Genomic DNA, 18,248 nt, shown 5'->3' with positions numbered 1-18,248 from the left:
TTTATTTATGTAGCGCTTTTAACAATACAGATTGTGACAAAGCAACTGAACAGTATTAATTAGGAAAATAGTGTCAATAATGCAAAATGACAATAGTAAACACTCATTTTTCAGTTAAAGACAGTTCATCATTGAATTCAGTGATGTCAACATCCAGCTCAGTTTAAATAATATCTTTGCAATTATGTCAACGATAACGTTGGAAATGAAGTGTCCCCAACTAAGCAAGCCAGAGGCGACAGCGGCAAGGAACCAAAACTCCATCGGTGACAGAATGGAGAAAAAACCTTGGGAGAAACCAGGCTCAGTCGGGGGGCCAGTTCTCCTCTGACCAGACGAACCAGCAGAACGGAAAAATCAATATAAGACGTAATAAAACAGACGATGAATAATATTAACAGCAATTATTATATGATGCAATCAAACTTGTAGCAAAATGTGGTAGTTCTGTATGTTGTTTCAGGGTTGGCATCATCTGAGGTCCTCTGAGGGGTTGCATCATCTCTTCTCAGGTGTTCTGGATCCAGACTGAAGCTTGTGTAAATCCTAGTTACATCCCGTGGCAAAAGACAGAGAAACAAATACAAACATAATTAGCGTAGCTGCTGTTCCAACCAAGCAAAAATGATTTGTTTAACCCAAACTAATGAATAATAATGTGCATTTGATTAGATATAACTGCAGTAAAAGATTATGACTGCAGTAAAAGATTATGAGATGCATTATTTGAATGCTTGGCCAAAGAGATGTGTCTTTAATCTAGATTTAAACAGAGAGAGTGTGTCTGAACCCCGAACGGTATCAGGAAGGCTATTCCAGAGTTTGGGAGCCAAATGCGAAAAAGCTCTACCTCCTTTAGTGGACTTTGCTATCCTAGGTACTACCAAAAGTCCAGAATTTTGTGACCTTAGGGATCGTGATGGATTGTAGCGTGGTAGAAGACTAGTTAGGTACGCAGGAGCTAACCCATTAATGGCCTTATAGGCAAGTAATAATATTTTGTAACTGATATGGAACTTAACAGGTAGCCAGTGCAGAGACTGTGAAATTGGGGTAATATGATCATATTTTCTTGACCTGGTAAGGACTCTAGCCGCTGCATTTTGGACTACCTGTAGCTTGTTTATTGAAGATGCAGGACAACCAGCTAGCAGTGCATTACAATAGTCCAGTCTAGAGGTCATGAATGCATGAACTAGCTTTTCTGCATCAGAAACAGGTATCATGTTTCGTAACTTGGCAATGTTTCTAAGATGGAAGAATGCTGTTTTTGTAACATGGGAAATATGATTTTCAAAAGACAAGTTGCTATCTAATATAACACCCAGATTTTTGACTGTAGAGGAAGTAACAGTACATCCGTCTAGTTGCAAATTGTAATCCACGAGATTCGGTGTACTGTCTTTTGGTCCAATAAGTAATATCTAGGTCTTATCCGAATTTAATAGGAGAAAATTATTGGTCATCCAATCTTTTACATTTTTAACACACTCTGTTTGCTTAGATAATTTAGAAGTTTCATCTGGTCTTGTTGAGATATATAGTTGAGTATCATCAGCATAACAGTGGAAACTAATCCCGTATTTTCTAATAATATTACCAAGGGACAACATGTACATTGAAAATAGCAGAGGACCTAGTACAGATCCTTGTGGCACTCCATACTTTACTGGATTTAATTGAGATGATTCCCCATTTAAATAGACAAAGTGATAGCGTTTGGAAAGGTAGGATCTAAACACATTCTTATGTTTACACTGAGCCCAGATCTGGATCCTCTATATGTGGAGTGTTTTTTCTGTGCAGATAGCAGTGTGGGATACGTCATGATGCTGCTACACAATTGGATTAAGAGGTTTATGGATTATGAAGATCTAAATGGGCTGACAAGGCAGTGATGGTCACCTGGAAAGTGAGTACTATTGGATTAATGGTGGCCCAGGCTCGAACCTGCCAGAGTGAATTAAAGCAACAGCCACTCTGCAGAGGTTCAGCCATGATTGCTTTTGCTCCTGGACACGAGTAATCCTTGCTGATGCTGGTGTTATCCCTGTGTGAGTGGAGAAAGTTCCTAATGTTGATCCTGCTAGCCGGGGTCACATACATTGACCTCACACTCACTCATAGACCAGCACTCTGACGTTCACCATTCCTTAAAACATATTTGTTTTGTGGGGGATACTGTTTTTCATTCTGTATTATTTTTTTATTTTTTTTACTGCCAGGAAAATAATAAATCCAAATACCAGAAAGATTGATAAGCATAAGAATTCACAGTCCCGCTCTTCCAAAGAAAGCTTTTTTGTTCCAGGAATAGATGTTGCAAAGTCTAAAGCAGAAAGGGAAACCCCTATTTATAATCCTGAACATAAGAAATAGTTTAGGTATTAGATTACTGGTCTGATTGTTTTACCAGCAATAGCGGTCAACAGTGAAGAAAAGAAGCATTTTGAAGCACACTTTTAATATGCATTTTTATACTGGATATTAGAAGTAGTAGTTCAATGAACATTTGATCAATTCCTCAAGTTTACTATTGTTATAATTAGTGTGTGCAGTGCAACTATTAGTGTTATTATTGTTGTAAGCAATGCCAGTCATGGGGACATCCAGATTTATTGCATGTTTAATATAAGCAGAACAATAGAAAATTAGGAATAAATAGTTTTCATTGTGACGTTTGCATAGTATGCTGAATTAATGATCCCTGATGAGGTCTTACCGGAATACCAGTCACTGTTTATGGAAATAGGATTAGATAGGAAACAGTGATCATTTTCTTGTTGCAGACCCTCTTTAAAGGTGGGCATCTGGTTGTATCATGATGAAATTCATGTTGCAATTGTGGGGCTGTGTGGTTTTGCGCCGTACCTATAGTACTGATCATAACTGTTCTGTTTTGTTGTCTTTTGTTGTGTTCATAACCATTCTGTTTTGTTGTTTTTGTTTGTTTTATTTTGAGAAATCAGATTATGAGGAATCAGAATACTGTGAAAACGTTTTTGTTTTGCTTTGTTTTTGCGAAATCGGATTATGAGAAATCAGATTATGAGAAATTGGGTTACTGGAAATCAGAATATTGTGAACAAAATGTAATGTTTTGTTTTTAAGAAATCAGATAATGAGAAATCAGAATAATTTGAACAAACATATTAGTTTTGTTTTTGAGAAATGGGAATATTTTTAAGAAATCAGATTTAGAGAAATCAGAATGCTGTATACAAAGGTTTTAGCTTTGGTTTGTTTTTGATAAATAAGAATGCATGAACAATTTTTTTTTGTTTTGCTTTGTTTTGAAAAATCAGAATACTTTATTTTTGTAAAAATTGGAATGCTGTACATATTTTGGTTTTGCTTTGAGTTGACTGGTTTGTTTTGTTCTTGAGAAATCAGAATGCTGCTGTAAACAAAACAAATAGTTTTGCTTTGTTTTCAGAACATTTTTGTTTCGTTTTGCCTGAATTAACTTTTGTTTGTTGCTTGTTTTGTTTTGAGAAATCAGAATCCTGTAAACAGTTTTTTTTTGTTTACTTTTTTTCTTTTTGAGAAATCTGTTATGTAAACAAAAGCATTTTGTTTTATTTATTTGTCTTGCCTAGCTTTGCTTTTGTTTTGCTTGGTTTGGTTCCTTTTCATTTTGTTTTTGAGAACTTTCCAGAGCTGAGTGGCATCATCAAAGTCTTTAATTATAGATAGATAATTAAAAAAAAAAAACTTGTGGTGGGAGTTATATTTGCTCTAACAGATTCCTTGTACAGCACGCATTAAAACAACAGTTTTGTTTCCATAACCAGAGCTGCGACAGCCTAAATTGTCATTAAGGTCATGTTTTTGCATCATAATGTTTTTGTTTTTGCATGTTGAAAGCACTCCAGATCAAATAAAGGCTGCAATGCATCAGACAGACATCAAATAAAACCTCCCAGGCAAATCTGTTTGAATATGTTGTAACATGACTCAAAATGAGGTCAAATGTCTGCAGTGATTTGTACCCTCATCAAATGAATTATCCTCCATATTTCTATACAGATGATTGACTATGTTATAGGCAAACACTATAGACAGACATACAGTGTAAGACTTATGACTATGGTCTTTGTTAGTGGTGAATGTTGCTGAATAGACCTGACTGTAGCATCTGCAGCATAAACGTAAGGTCAGCTAAAATTCACCCCCATTCAGCAGCAGTTCATCTTAAACTGCAGTACAACAGTAAGACCTCTGAGCCAGACACCACATATACCTCCTACACACAATCAATACAGCAGTTATAAGATGACAGGACCAGATTCAATATACAATAACACAGCATCTTTGTTAACAATCTCCCTGAACTGATTCAGCACCGAGCGCATCACAGCCAAAGCATGGCTTTCACCGTGGTTAATCTGGTTTTCGTGAAACAGCGTCCTCTGTTGTACACAAAAACACCATAACGAGTCAGCTTACCTGTTACAGTAACTATTTCATTAACAGTTGGGGAAATATCTAACAATATTTGTACATTTCTTTTCCTATTACTATTCTATCGCTTTAGCTAACTTTGACTTAATAATTTACAATCAAATCATTTTTGTCCATGCCTATCTCTTCTTATTTACTAGTCATATGAAGAATCTCAGAGTCGTCTCTTCACTGTTGCAGATGCAGCTGATAGAGACCCTGACCTTCTTGTCCTCATGTTGTTGTGCATCTCTGTCCTGGTTAGATTCAGTTTGCAGTGTTGCCTTCATCTCTCAACAGACTGATCATGAAATCCTAGAGAAATAAGTTAATTTGCAAAAACAGAGAACTGTCAAAAATCTTTTTTTTTCATTGTGCATTCCAGTTAATCTCGATCAAACTGCAGTTTGGTTATTTTGATTAGGTAAAAAATAACAACAACAAAAATACAGCTAACTAACACAATAAAACACAACAAAAACATGATAATATAATAAAAAAAACATGATTTTTGAAAATAAAAAAAACAAAGTTATCTGCTTTTGCAAATAAACTCTTCAATGTTTGCCATTTTTGAAACCATGACTGGGATTACATTTACATTTAGTCATTTAGCAGAGGCTTTTATCCAAAGCGACTTACAAATGAGGACAATGGAAGCTATCAAAATCAACAAAAGAGCAATGATATGCAGGCAAATATCAATGCCTTGAATTTTATGCGAGCAAATACTGGTAGCCAGTGCAAATTGATAAACAGAGGTATGACGTGCATTCTTTTTGGCTCATAAAAAATAATCATGCTGCCGCGTTCTGGATTAATTGTAAAGGTTTGATAGAAGTGTCTGCAAGACCTGCCTAGAGAGCATTGCAATAGTCCAGCCTGGACAGAACAAGAGCTTTAACAAGGAGTTATGTTGCATGTTCTGAAAGAAAGGGCCTGATCTTCTTGATGTTGAATAAAGCAAATCTGCAGGACCAGGCAGAGGTAAGACTCAAACCACTGGAGTGCGGTTCCTGAGATGCCCTTATCCAATAGGGTTGACAGGAGGATCTGGTGGTTAAACATGTCAAAAGCAGCAGACAGATCCAGCAAGATATGTATTGAGGATTTGGAAGCCGCTCTTGCCAGTCTTAGGGCTGCAACAACTGAGAGCAAGGCAGTCTCGGTTGAATGTCCACTTCTGAAACCAGACTGGTTGCTGTCGAGGAGGTTGTTCTGTGTGAGAAAGGCAGAGACTTGGTTGAACACAGCTCGTTCAAATGTTTTTGCAATGAAAAGAAGAGAAACCGGTTTGTAGCTCTCTAAAAGAGACGGGTTAAGGGTGGGTTTATTAAGTAGTGTGGTTATAAGAGCCTGTCTAAATGTGGAGGGAAAAACACCAGTGTGAAGAGATATGTTAACGATGAGAGTGAGTGCAGGTACAACTACAGGAGAAATTGCTTGAAGGAGATGAGATGGAATAGGATCAAGCGGACAAGTAGTAGGATGATTAGAAAGGATGAGCTTGGATATATATACAGTGGGTACGGAAAGTATTCAGACCCCCTTAAATCTGAATTTTAAGCATCATTAATCCAGTCTTCAGTCACATGATCCTTCAGAACTCATTCGAATATGCTGATTTTCTGTTCAAGAAACATTTATTCTTATTATCAATGTTGAAAACAGTTATGCTGCTTAATACTATTTATTGAATTTTTTGATGAATAGAAAGTAAAAAGAGCAGCCTTTATTTAAAATAAAGATGTTTTAACATTATAAATGTCTTTACTGTCACTTTTGCTCAATTTAATGTGTCCTTGCTGAATAAAAGTATACATATTTTAGTCAGTGTAAAATCAGTTTCTGTTGATTCACGTGCAGTACTCATGTTGGTCTACGACTGTTTAAGTCTGCTTTTGTACTAGACCTCAAAGCTTTTACACAACCTTATAATGCAAAACTCTCCGGTAACACTTTTTTTCGATAGTCCACTTTAGACATTCTATTAACAGTAAGTAACTTTGCAACTACATGTCAACTAGCAGTTAGTAGAGTATTAGTAGACTGTCTGCTTAATATCTTCTAACACTTTCTTTGTCAACTTATTCTACTAACCCTAAACCTACCCTAACAGTCTACTCTGAGAGTTAGTAGACATGTAGTTGCAAATTAATGAGAATTAGTTGACATGTAGTTGACATGTAGTTACAAAGTTACTTATAGTTAGTAGAATGTCTAAAGTGGACTATCGAAATAAAGTGTAACCAACTCTCCTTCAGTCCCCCCACAATACATTTGATCAGTTTGTTCTCATCACAGTCTGTGCCCTTCACACAGTCAGCAAGAGCTTCCGTCATGCAGAGTTATGTCTTCAAGTGTCCTCTAAAGTCAAACAGGCCCAGAAGCTGTGAATAATTTGTCTTGCAGAGAAGGTGAGCTGTGTGCCTTTGAAAGCCCTCAGGACTGAATCCTGACAGCTGAACTTCCTCAACCCTCTTCATCAGTCCTGACACGCGACTCAGCCACGCTTTTACCTTTCAAGTCCTAGAGAGTATAACACCCCTTTCCCTTCTTAAAGGGAGAGAGTTCACCCAAAAATGAATGATCTGTCATCATTTACTCATCCTCATGTTTTCATACATTGACTTGCTTTCTTTTTGGAAGAACATTTATAATCTTCTGAAGTTAAGATTTTCAGTCAATAACGAGTTCAATTTTGATCTGTTTATTGTATGACTTCAAACAACTTGGAACACTTTTAAAAATGAAGGTATTTATTGGCATTGATGGTTCTATGAAGAACCTTTATATTTCCATTGTACACAAGGTTCTTTATAGTGGAAAGGGGTAGATTATTAAAATGTTCTTTAAACTAATAAACGGTTCTTTTAAGAAATGTTCACTGAAAGATTCTTTGAGGAAGCAAAAATTGTTCTTTTAATGCATCACTGCAAAAACCACCTTTATTGAGAGCATGAATTATATGAACCATATTCGCCGCTTTTTTGAACCCTCTGACCCCAAATGTTCTTTCAATGCATGGAAAAGAGTTGTGTGAACATCCTTAAAATATTCTCCTTTTGTGTTCCGCAGAAGTAAGTTGTTAGGTTTTGAAACAACATGAAGTTGTGATCACATTTACTGTTATTTGACATAATCGGCATAATAAAATGGCAGAAAGCTGCTTGGTTTGAATATGACTTCTGCGTGAACTGTGCTTCACACATTGCTAGACTGCAACTTTTTCAGCAGCATTGGTTTTTCCATTTATTTCTCCCATAGAGATTTTTTAAAAAGTCTTTTAAAAAGCCACCACAACCAAACCAACCAAACTTTGAAAGCAGCAAACACGTATCTGAAAATCTAATAAAAAGACAAATACACAAGATTGTGTACTTTAATGAGGGGAAACTACAGAAGTTAAGATTTTCAGTCAATAATGAGTTCAATTTTGATCTGTTTATTGTATGACTTCAAACAACTTGGAACACTTTTAAAAATTAAGGTATTTATTGGCATTGATGGTTCTATGAAGAACCTTTATATTTCCATTGTACACAAGGTTCTTTATAGTGGAAAGGGGTAGATTATTAAAATGTTCTTTAAACTAATAAACGGTTCTTTTAAGAAATGTTCACTGAAAGATTCTTTGAGGAAGCAAAAATAGCGTATTTCCTTTAATTCATCGTCAAGTGCGCTTGTTCCTGTTAGGGTCTTCAATCTGGCAACCTGCGTGTGTGTCAAGTCTGAGGGCCCTCTCCAATATTTAGAATTTGGACTGCAATACCTAGTTCAACCACTCTGTGTCAATCCTACATACAGCACCTTAGATCTGTCTTTATAGGTTTATAAGCTAATGATACAATTCAATTGATTAAATGAAGACAATGATTGTTGAATTCTATTGACAATAATTGAAATCATTGAACATTTTCATTACTTGGGTGCATTACATCCTTTTAAGCATCTTTTGGCATTTCAAAAAGTCCCAAATTTGCTTTAAAAAAGATTTCATTTGGACTACAAATAAATGGTTTTTAGGAAGCATAAACTATAAGCTGTAACTGACTATCTTAGGAAAGATGGAGAGGAGACTGGATTATATTTCTAATGATTTTATTTAAATAAGACACAATATTCCTATTATTGAAATAAAGAAACAATTAGCCGATTGTGGCTAAAAGTTGAAGAAAGTGTGGCTTTTGATACTGTCCCCAGACACGGAGAGTGGGCCTATAACCTTATGCAAGCTTAGCAGTCTCTGCCGCAGGAAAACAATTCAAGCTACAAGGCTTTAAAAATCATTTTCTTGACATGAGAATTGGCTATAGGCAAAGAGTAATCACTATGCGGGTGATAGACTTCCAAAACAGTTCTGTTCTTTCGTCCTTATCTTTCCCCTTCAAATCAAATGACGTCCTCCATTCACACACATATCTGGTTTGTACAGTCACAACAATAAAATGCTTTATTGCCATTGTGTGTGAACAGACAGCAGGTCATCCTGACATTTCACCTGATCTACAAACACATCTCCCACGATGGCCAGCAATGTGCCCTGAAACTGCAGTGCTGGTTTTGATAGCAGTCGATGGCTCCAGAATCACACATGTATGGAATGGAGATGAAATGATGCAGATATTCAAGCATTTAAAACAAAAGAGCATGATTATTGCAAACCCTTCACTTACTAAAATGAGTTTCATCTTTTACTAAACTACTTGGTCTTTTGATATAAGGTGCAGCATAAAAGGTTGCTTTGTTACTTTTAAAGCCTTTCTTATTGATCGTGTAATATTATGTTGGTTGTCAATGGTTGATCGTATGAGATGGGTAAATTAATATCTTTCTATTGATTGCTAAAGCACAATACGTTATTGTTTGACAATATACAAATGTTGCTTTGTGACCAGAAAAGCCTTCACTGACTGTCATTAGTTCCTGGACAAAACGTTAAGTTATTATTCATAATAATCAGTGAAAATCATAAACGCATGCTTTTGTTGTCACAACAGCCAACATACATATAAACATCTATGATAATGTGAATAGATTTGTTTTTTGTTGAACTGCAATGACAACCTTTGGGCATAGATTGATTTCAATATTTGAGGCTTGGCGTTTTATGACTGAAATATATTCTGCTTGTATAAAGCCAAGCTTTTAGGTGAATCTCATCAAAGCTCTCAATTTCATATTTCTCCACAAATAAGAAAGAAAATGCTTAAATGAAATCAACATTTGTTTTAGGCCCATTAGGATATTTTGCATTGTGACATTTTTGACAATTAAATTCATTAATCCTTAAATTTCCATTACCATAATGTGGAAAATATTATTTCGATTAATGCATTATGATTTTTGTTATAATAATTTTTGATGATTTTAATGCATTTGTGGTGGAAATGTTTTGTAAGAATAAAAAAAAAAAAGTCAATGCCAAAAAAGCAAAGTGATTTTAATGGCCCTAGAAATAGCCTGATTTTTTCTTTATTTTAGCGACACATTTCTTTGTGAAATTCACCTTTTTATTTTAGACTATCACCAGCAGCATGTCCTAATAGCATGTTAAAGCTGAAAAAATTCAGCAGATTTTGAGAATAAAGTTGTAAAAGTTACAAGAGATTATGAGAATAAAGTTGCAATGTTACAATAAAAAAAAATTAAAAAACATTATATATACGATTAAGAAATTAAGTGTAAAGTAACAGGAATCATACTCCAGAATGGGGTTTACCAAATAATTGATCTGTCTTTTGGTGTATTTTAATCTCATAATGTTATGATTTTATTCTTGAAACTTAAATTTCATTATTCATATAAAAGGCTTATTATGGTATTTCAAAAAAAAAAAAAAAGTTAAAATTTTATTATCAAAATCACAGTTCCAACATGCCACTTAAACAGTACTGCAATAGACAGAAATGCATCTCACACGCCTCCAACCTGTGATCTGAGCTGTAGTTTGTCTTATTAAATGCTAATATGTGTCATATAGTGACTGTGAGGATGTGTGTCTGATCCATGAGAGCTGTACGATGTCATGTTTCCAACTCGCAGCATGTCCGACCCACTCAAACCTCCCAACATGGAATGTGATGGAACGCAGAGAAGGATGAGACGGAGTTTTACCTGAGTTTAAAGCCCGTGTGATGCACCTGAAGCGAGGTGGGCCGCAGGAGGACACTGTGCAACAAAGTGTGAAAAAACAAAACCTTCAGTACTTTTTCTCGTTCTGCACCATCGCCAGAAAGTAGGAAACCTGGACAGTCGTCAACCCGTGGAGTACAGCTCATTTCCCATAATGCACATAACACAGCAATACACGGTTTTAACTTCAAACAAGCTTTTTCTTTATATATAGACTTCTCGTATATAGATATATTGATAGTGAGAGAGAGCTTATTCATACTGTGGATGTTGAAAGAGAACACGACACATAATTTAATGTTAAACATACGATTAGTTTCAAATGCATGCCCTGACACTAGTAAGACCTTCCTGAAAGCGTCAGTCGTCTTTCTGCTCGTAAATCGGTGGCTTTGCGCTGATTATAGTGCTCATACAAAAGCCACTTTGCTTAAATTTTAAGCACACGACGAAAGCAAAGCTGCGCTTGCTCGGGATCAACCCGGAATCAATCTGACACACAGAAGAAAAAAAAAAAGCAAAACGGGAATATCTGGAATGTGACTGAACTTATCAAATAGGCAAATTCAATAAATAAGATTTCTGTATGAGACTCTCACTCATTTATGGAGATAACAGTGAAGCCATTTGAATTTTGGATTTGCATATTCTAAGGTCCTTTTCCCAAAAACGCATCCTTCAGATGCCCTTCCCGTCCAGACGCCGTACTCCAACCCTTCGGCTGCCTTTGCATTTGTGATTCTCGTTCGGGCCGCAGTTGCTATGCCATGCAGATAGTAAAGATTCAGCACAAAGGTGGGGTCAGGGGGGGGAACAGGAAGTTTGGGGCGGGGAACGAACGGTCCTTTACGCGGGTGCGGAGCGGCGCGACCGAGACCAGCTCTGCCGCGTTTAGCTGACTTCAAAGCTCTGAGGCTGGGAGGGAGATTCGGGAGGGTCGTCTGTGCTCGTGCTGGTGGAGACCTGAGTGGGCATGTGGTGGTGGTGGTGTGAGCCGCTGGGGCCGGCCTGGCTCTCCTCTTTCTCCTCGTCCTCCTGCTGGGAGCCCGAGTGCTGGAGCTGGGATACCGGGAGCTTGACGGGGCAGAATGCAGAGCCGGTGGAGATGAAGTTGACCTTGTTTTTGTCAGGGCAGGAGAAAAGGGGGACGGTGGCTGACTGTCTGGACCTGAGAAAGACAGGAAAGCGATTTAGGAGAATGTTCTAAATGGAATACTAATGCACACAGTATGTACCACAGCTCAGCATTAAGATTCATAGGAACTATCATTCGCCCTTTTAAGCCATTGTTGAGTTCTCACAATATAGGTGTGTATTTTGTATATTGTGATTTATTGAACATTGCTGCTGTGATGTGCCATAGCATATATTTGACCCTGGACCACAAAACCAGTCATAAGGGTCAATTTTTCAAAATTGAGATTTATACATCATCTGAAAGCTGAATAAATAAGCTCTCCATTGATGCATTGATGTATGGTTTGTTAGGATAGGATAATATTTGGCCGAGACACAACTATTTGAAAATCTGGAATCTGAGGGTGCAAAAAAATCTAAATATTGAGAAAATCGCCTTTAAAGTTGTCCAAATGAAGTCCTTAGCAATGCATGTTACTAATCAAAAATTAAGTTTTAATATATTTACAGTAGGGAATTTACAAAATATCTTCATGGAACATGATCTTTACTTAATATCCTAATGATTTTTGGCATAAAAGAAAAATCGATAATTTTGTCCCATACAATGTGTTTTTGGCTTTTGCTACAAATATACCCCAGCGACCTAAGACTGGGTTTGTGCTCCAGGGTCACAAATATACCAGAAACAAATATGCATTAATTTTTCCCATTTTAAATCCAGTTTCCACGTAAAAATTTTCTTTTGACAATTCATGACATGATGATTGATATTCTGGTTGATGCATCCCTCTCATCAGAGTATCCAATGCATACGCTGTGCACATTACACATACTGCATGCTAACAGTAGCAGAATGGCAGTGTGCTATTTTAGGCTCACTACTACAGAAATCAAACTCCACTCACGTCATTTCCTCAAACACTTTGATCTTCTCACAGCCCTCTGGAGGCTCCCGTTTGAACATGTAGCTGTTGTTGGGTTTTGGGGACGAGGCGAATTTAGGCAGAGGAGAACTGCTGCCGCTGTCTGCAGGACAGAATAACAAACATCCAATAACTCTCTGGATTAATATGTACACCTCTCATGATAGAATACTGCAAACTTGAAACTGCTCTTTGACCGACAATCTGTCTTGGCCTCCAGTCCAGTGTGCAGGTCTGACCTTTGTCTCTGTCGTCCAGCATCTCGTCGGTGGAGTAAGGGCTGCCGTCATGTGAGCGGGGCGGGCATGCGGGCGAGGGGCAGGGCGACAGGCTCGAGCAGCTGCTGGAGCGTCCAGGCACTGATGGCGTCTGAGTGTCTATACCACGACTGCTGCTGCTGCGCTGCTGAGGAGGAAACGGAGCCCGTCGCCCGTCAGGAACCTCCAGCGCCTGAGAGACAGTCAGAGAGAGACTCTGAACAATCACAAGTTTGGACACATTTCACTATAGTTAGACTACCGTTCAAAAGTTTGGGTCTTGAAAGAACGTAATGCTTTTACTCAGCATGAGTGCATTAAACGAATCAAAAGTAACAGTAAAGACTCTTATAATGTTAGAAAAAGTTTCTATTTCAAATAAATGCTGTTCATTTGAACTTCCTATTCATCAAAGAACCCGGGAAAAAATCCACAAAAATATGAAGCAGCACACTGGTTTTCAACATTGATAATTAGAAATGTTTCTTGAGCAGCAAATCAGCCTATTAGAGTGATTTCTGGAGGATCATGTGACACTGAAGACTGGAGTAATGATGCTGAAAATTCAGCTTTGATTAATAGGAATAAATTACATTTTAAAATGTATTAAAATAGGAAACCGTTATTTTAAATTGTAATAATATTTCACAATATCACAGTTTTTTGTGCATTTTTGATCAATTATATAGAGCATTGAAGAGACTTCTTTAAAAAAAAAAATTTTTTTTTTAATAAAACGGATAGTTCCGGTCCTTGATTCTGATTGGCTGAGCCACGTTCGAAGCTGTTGTAAATTACTCTACAAACATACACCTTTGTTTACATTTGTCTGTTGCTTGGCAACCACTTTGTTGCAACCATAGACGTATATACACGTAGATGCTCATTAGCGACTGCTTCTATGTGCCACTATACTTAAGCCGTCTGCCATATTGTAACGGTCAACTTGACGTCATTCACCGTAGTAATCACTGAATATTCGAAAGATGCCACAATCCTGCACAGAACGGCTCAACGGTTCTGTGAGAACCTACAGTATGGTGAATGACGTCAAGTTGTCCGTTCCAAGATGGCGGCCGCATCTACGTGCCAGGAGCCATCGAAATGGGGCATCTATACATATCATTATTTTGTGTATTTGGTGTAACAGAATATGTTGGCATGCTTTAATGTTCAAAAAACACATTATTTTTCAAATACTGTACATTATTGTAGGTCCTCTATGCCCCGACTCTCTCAAACGCTTTGTTTTCTACAAAGTCCCTCCTTCCGACAAGCGCAGTCTGCTCTGATTGGCCAGCTGACCCAGTGCATTGTGATTGGCCGAACACCGCAAGCACTCGTCGGAAATGTAATGCCCCTTTCCATAATCACGAGCTTCATCTTTCAAAATAAATGTAAATTCCGGAAGGCCAAATAAAGTACTTTTGCTTTCGCCTAGAAACACACAGCGTCTCCCTGACATGCTGCTTCAACACTAACTGCGGTTACTGAAACCACGCCTTCTTTCTTTGCGTGAACCTTTGGGCACATTATGCTAATATTTCCACATAGTGAGGTAGATATGTGGGGGCGTGTTAGAATGAGCCGTTTTAGGGGGGCGTGGCAGAGTCTTAACTTTGATAAAGAATATCTCTTTGGTTTTGAGACTTTAGTCTTTGCAACTTCAGGGATCTTATCTATGCACAATCAGCTTGTAACACTCCAAAGAGAAAGCAAAACTTGAAATCGCATCATATGACCCCTTTAAGTACAGTATAAAAATATAAAACATCTATATTTTTTCACCAAATCTGCCACTGTACTCAATATGCATTTGTTTTTCATGCTAAACATTTGTACGTAATGTGATTATGTCTTTAGGAGTGTGCCTGCACCTTGAGCTCCTCTTTCTCGCCGTTGTCTTTGATGAAGACTTTCTCCAGCTCATGGTTGATGCCCTCCATGCTGCTGGGAACCCTGGAGATGGAGGCCTTTGGCACTGTGATGTTGGACAGCGGCACCTGTGCTGACTTCGACATGGATGACTGAACACGGAGACGACACAAATTCACATTTAACTAACTGCACAGAATTTGCTGGATGCGTTTAGTGCATACACTGATGTAATGTGTGCGGACCGGAGCTTGGCTGGCTGTGCTGATGGTAGAGGCAGTAATGGAGGTGCTGCTGCTACAGCAGTGGAGGGGGGAGAGACGCTCTTTACTGTCCTTACACTGCCGGCCTCCGCTCTGCTTACTGCGCTGCAGCTGGAGCCTGAGCTTAGCGATCTGAACGTCAAAGAGAGAGAAACATTTATTCTAAAGTGACGGATACAGATACACACATACAATATATGATATAATAAAATAAATACATATATGTGTGTGTATAGATGAGACCGAGAGAGGGGCACAGAATTGGCTAAAGACCTCAAGCTAGGACTCAAACTCAGGTCACATGAAGCACAGCTGTGAGTGCTATCCATCCCAAATCTATATGACATGGCCAAAATAAAAAACATAAATAAATAAAAAAACTAAATAATAATAATAATAATATTACAAATAAAAGGCCCAGTACTGCTAAATGTCAGAGTGTTGCCCATAGTCCCCTTTGGTCTTCCATAATGATCAATATAACCATGTATGGTGAAAAAAATAAAATAAATACAAGACAAAAGTAGAAATAAAAGAAAAAATAAATAAAATAAAAATACTGGGGGGAAAAAACACAAAGTAAAATGGGTAAAACACAAAATAATAATAATAATAGAAAACATAAATGTGATAAATAAAAATAAAAGGCACAGTTTTGCTAAATGTCAGACTTTAGCCCACAGTCCCCTTTGGTCTTCCGTAGTAATCAATATTATCATATATGGTCTGCCCCCCCCCCAAAAAAAAACAATATATAAATTCATTAAAATTAATTAATTAAAAAATATAAAAATTAATAAAAAAAAAAACAAGTAAAAATTATATAAATTATATAATAATAATAAAATAAAAACAAGGTAAAATAATAAAACAAAACATAAGTAATAAAAATAAAAGGTGCAGTTTTGCTAAATGTCAGAGTGTTGCCTATAAGACTATATGGCACAGACAGAATAAAAGAAACAGCAAAATATAAGAAAAAATACAAAACAAACAAACAAATAAAAATAATATCTTGAATTGACCTGAGTGCTAGCTGTAACTCCACATGGCCACAAGAGGTCAGTGCAAAACAGGCAGCCATGAGAGTCTTTTACTCATACAGCACTGATAAAAATAGCACATGTATTCCCTGATGTATTAAGATTGGTTACCCACAGTAAAAAGAATGACAAGAAATAAATGATATTGAATCTACAACAAAAATAGCAAACTGATATTTAACCCTCATTCCTCGCGTCTCATTGTGACATGCCCTGCCTTCTCTTGAGATTTTACTTTTGAGATGAATCTGCAGTAAATGTCAACGTTTACTGTCTGTACGTACTGAGACAATGGAACTAGACTTGTGCGTTCCTACTGAAAATACAAGTAGCTGATGGCTCTTTCTTCACTTGATATTACAGAGCACTGAACTACCTCAGCCTTTCCCTCCACCTCAGTTTACATTACAGATGCCCATGGAGAAACTGTGAAGACATGCAAATGACTTGCTCTTCATTTCCTTCAACCAGGCAGCAAAAAGCCTGAAACATGTGCTGTATTTCAAAAGCAGAGTGAGGAAAGGCAAGCGTTTAGTGGAGATGCCGGCCTTCGCATGAACTGAAATGACACCGTATATGCTCAGCGATAACAAGGGGAAATCCTGAATGTGCTCTCTTGTAAAGCCCTGCTAAGTATGTCAATATACACAACCTAAATCCACTTAAGAGGTGTAAGGGCTTATAAGCCACTAAGTGGAAGCACTTGACGTGAACCTGGATAAAAATGTGGATACTGAGGACATGGACTTCCCAGATGCAGGGAAGGAAAGCAGGCCTAAACAGCCTTTTGTTGGAAAATCTCCCAAATTGGAAACAGTGCCATGATTCAGGGCTTGCAGAATGAGCTCGCTGTGATGAGCTCCTAAGAAGCCTCTGTTATGAACTCTCTAATATGAACACAGTCCTGTGGCTGGAAACTGTGTGCAAGCAGGCAAAATGACATCTTCACATAAGAATGTAGTAAGAAAAAAAAAGAATAAATATAAGGGTGCATGCATCACAAAAATGGTTACTTTGGTGTCCCAAGAATTTAAGCATTAGAGGAAAAAAATGGTTTAAAAAAAAATCATAATTTTGTTATGATACCTATTAGATACGTTTAATAAATAGCATAAAATTCAGCTAGCATGAAAACTACTTAGTATTAAACACATTTATCCCACCTTAAAATGGAGATTTGTAGCCTGTCCCACATCAGAGGTCTTGACCTTCTTTGGTTGTATGTAATAATTACAACAAAATAAAATAATAAAATATTTGAAAAATCTATTGATAGATTGATCTTACTGGCAGGAGGTTTTGGTGATGAAACTGACTGCTCTCTTCTACAGTGTATTTGGGTAACATATCAGCTCATTTGATAGTGAAAGCTAAGTATCTATTAAAGACACTATTAGAAGCAGCAAGAAGGCTGTAATACCTCCAACAAAGACTGACTGGATGGAGAATTACTTTTTCAGTCTGTCTACTTCAGTCTCAGTCTATGGATGGACAAATATTTCCAATTCTGGGAAAAATGGATGGTGTTTATGACTTCACAACACTGACCACTGCTTGATCTGACATTTATTTCAATCAATATAACTTATGGATGGATGCACAGGTGTCCATTTCTGTTGTTTTTGCATGTTGTGTGTGTGTGTGTGTGTGTGTGTGTGTGAAAATCTGTTGAAGTGACAGATTGGTCTTGACCTTCGACTGTAACAATTAATATAAAACAACAAAAATATTTGCATCTATTAAACTGAAAATAATTATATATATATATATATACACACATACACACACAACTGAACAAAATTATAAATGCAACACTTTTGTTTTTGCCCCCATTTTTCATGAGCTGAACTCAAAGATCTAAGACTTTTTCCTGTGTACACAAAAGGCCTGTTTCTCTCAAATATTGTTCACAAATCTGTCTAAATCTGTGTTAGTGAGCACTTCTCCTTTGCCGAGATAATCCATCCACCTCACAGGTGTGGCATATCAAGATGCTGATTAGACCGCATGATTATTGCACAGGTGTGCCTTAGGCTGGCCACAATAAAAGGCCACTCTAAAATGTGCAGTTTTACTGTTCTCAGGTTGTTACTGTGGAATGTTAGTCCACTCCTCTTCAATGGCTGTGCGAAGTTGCTGGATATTGGCTGGAACTGGAACACTGGAACA

General features: G+C 37.3%; 1 protein-coding gene across 2 annotated transcripts in view; it reads right to left on the bottom strand.

The window, feature by feature from the left end:
* Positions 1 to 10,157: 10,157 nt before the first annotated feature.
* glcci1a (glucocorticoid induced 1a) overlaps positions 10,158 to 18,248 on the bottom strand; it is a 46,658-nt gene continuing 38,567 nt past the window's right edge. Inside the window, exons 5-9 of one of the 2 annotated variants that reach the window (XM_016289485.1) lie at positions 15,019 to 15,168; positions 14,776 to 14,925; positions 12,881 to 13,091; positions 12,624 to 12,744; positions 10,158 to 11,746 (exon numbers count right to left, since the gene is read on the bottom strand). In XM_016289485.1, coding sequence (XP_016144971.1) covers positions 11,470 to 11,746; positions 12,624 to 12,744; positions 12,881 to 13,091; positions 14,776 to 14,925; positions 15,019 to 15,168 — 909 coding nt within the window. In that variant the 3' untranslated portion in view covers positions 10,158 to 11,469. The remainder of the gene's footprint in view (positions 11,747 to 12,623; positions 12,745 to 12,880; positions 13,092 to 14,775; positions 14,926 to 15,018; positions 15,169 to 18,248) is intronic. The other variant, XM_016289486.1, reaches the window with a different exon arrangement.

This window comes from Sinocyclocheilus grahami, unplaced genomic scaffold (assembly GCF_001515645.1).
Source record: "Sinocyclocheilus grahami isolate Dianchi unplaced genomic scaffold, SAMN03320097.WGS_v1.1 scaffold248.1, whole genome shotgun sequence".
NCBI classification, from domain to species: domain Eukaryota; kingdom Metazoa; phylum Chordata; class Actinopteri; order Cypriniformes; family Cyprinidae; genus Sinocyclocheilus; species Sinocyclocheilus grahami.
This window is presented reverse-complemented; position numbering and strand designations above follow the sequence as displayed.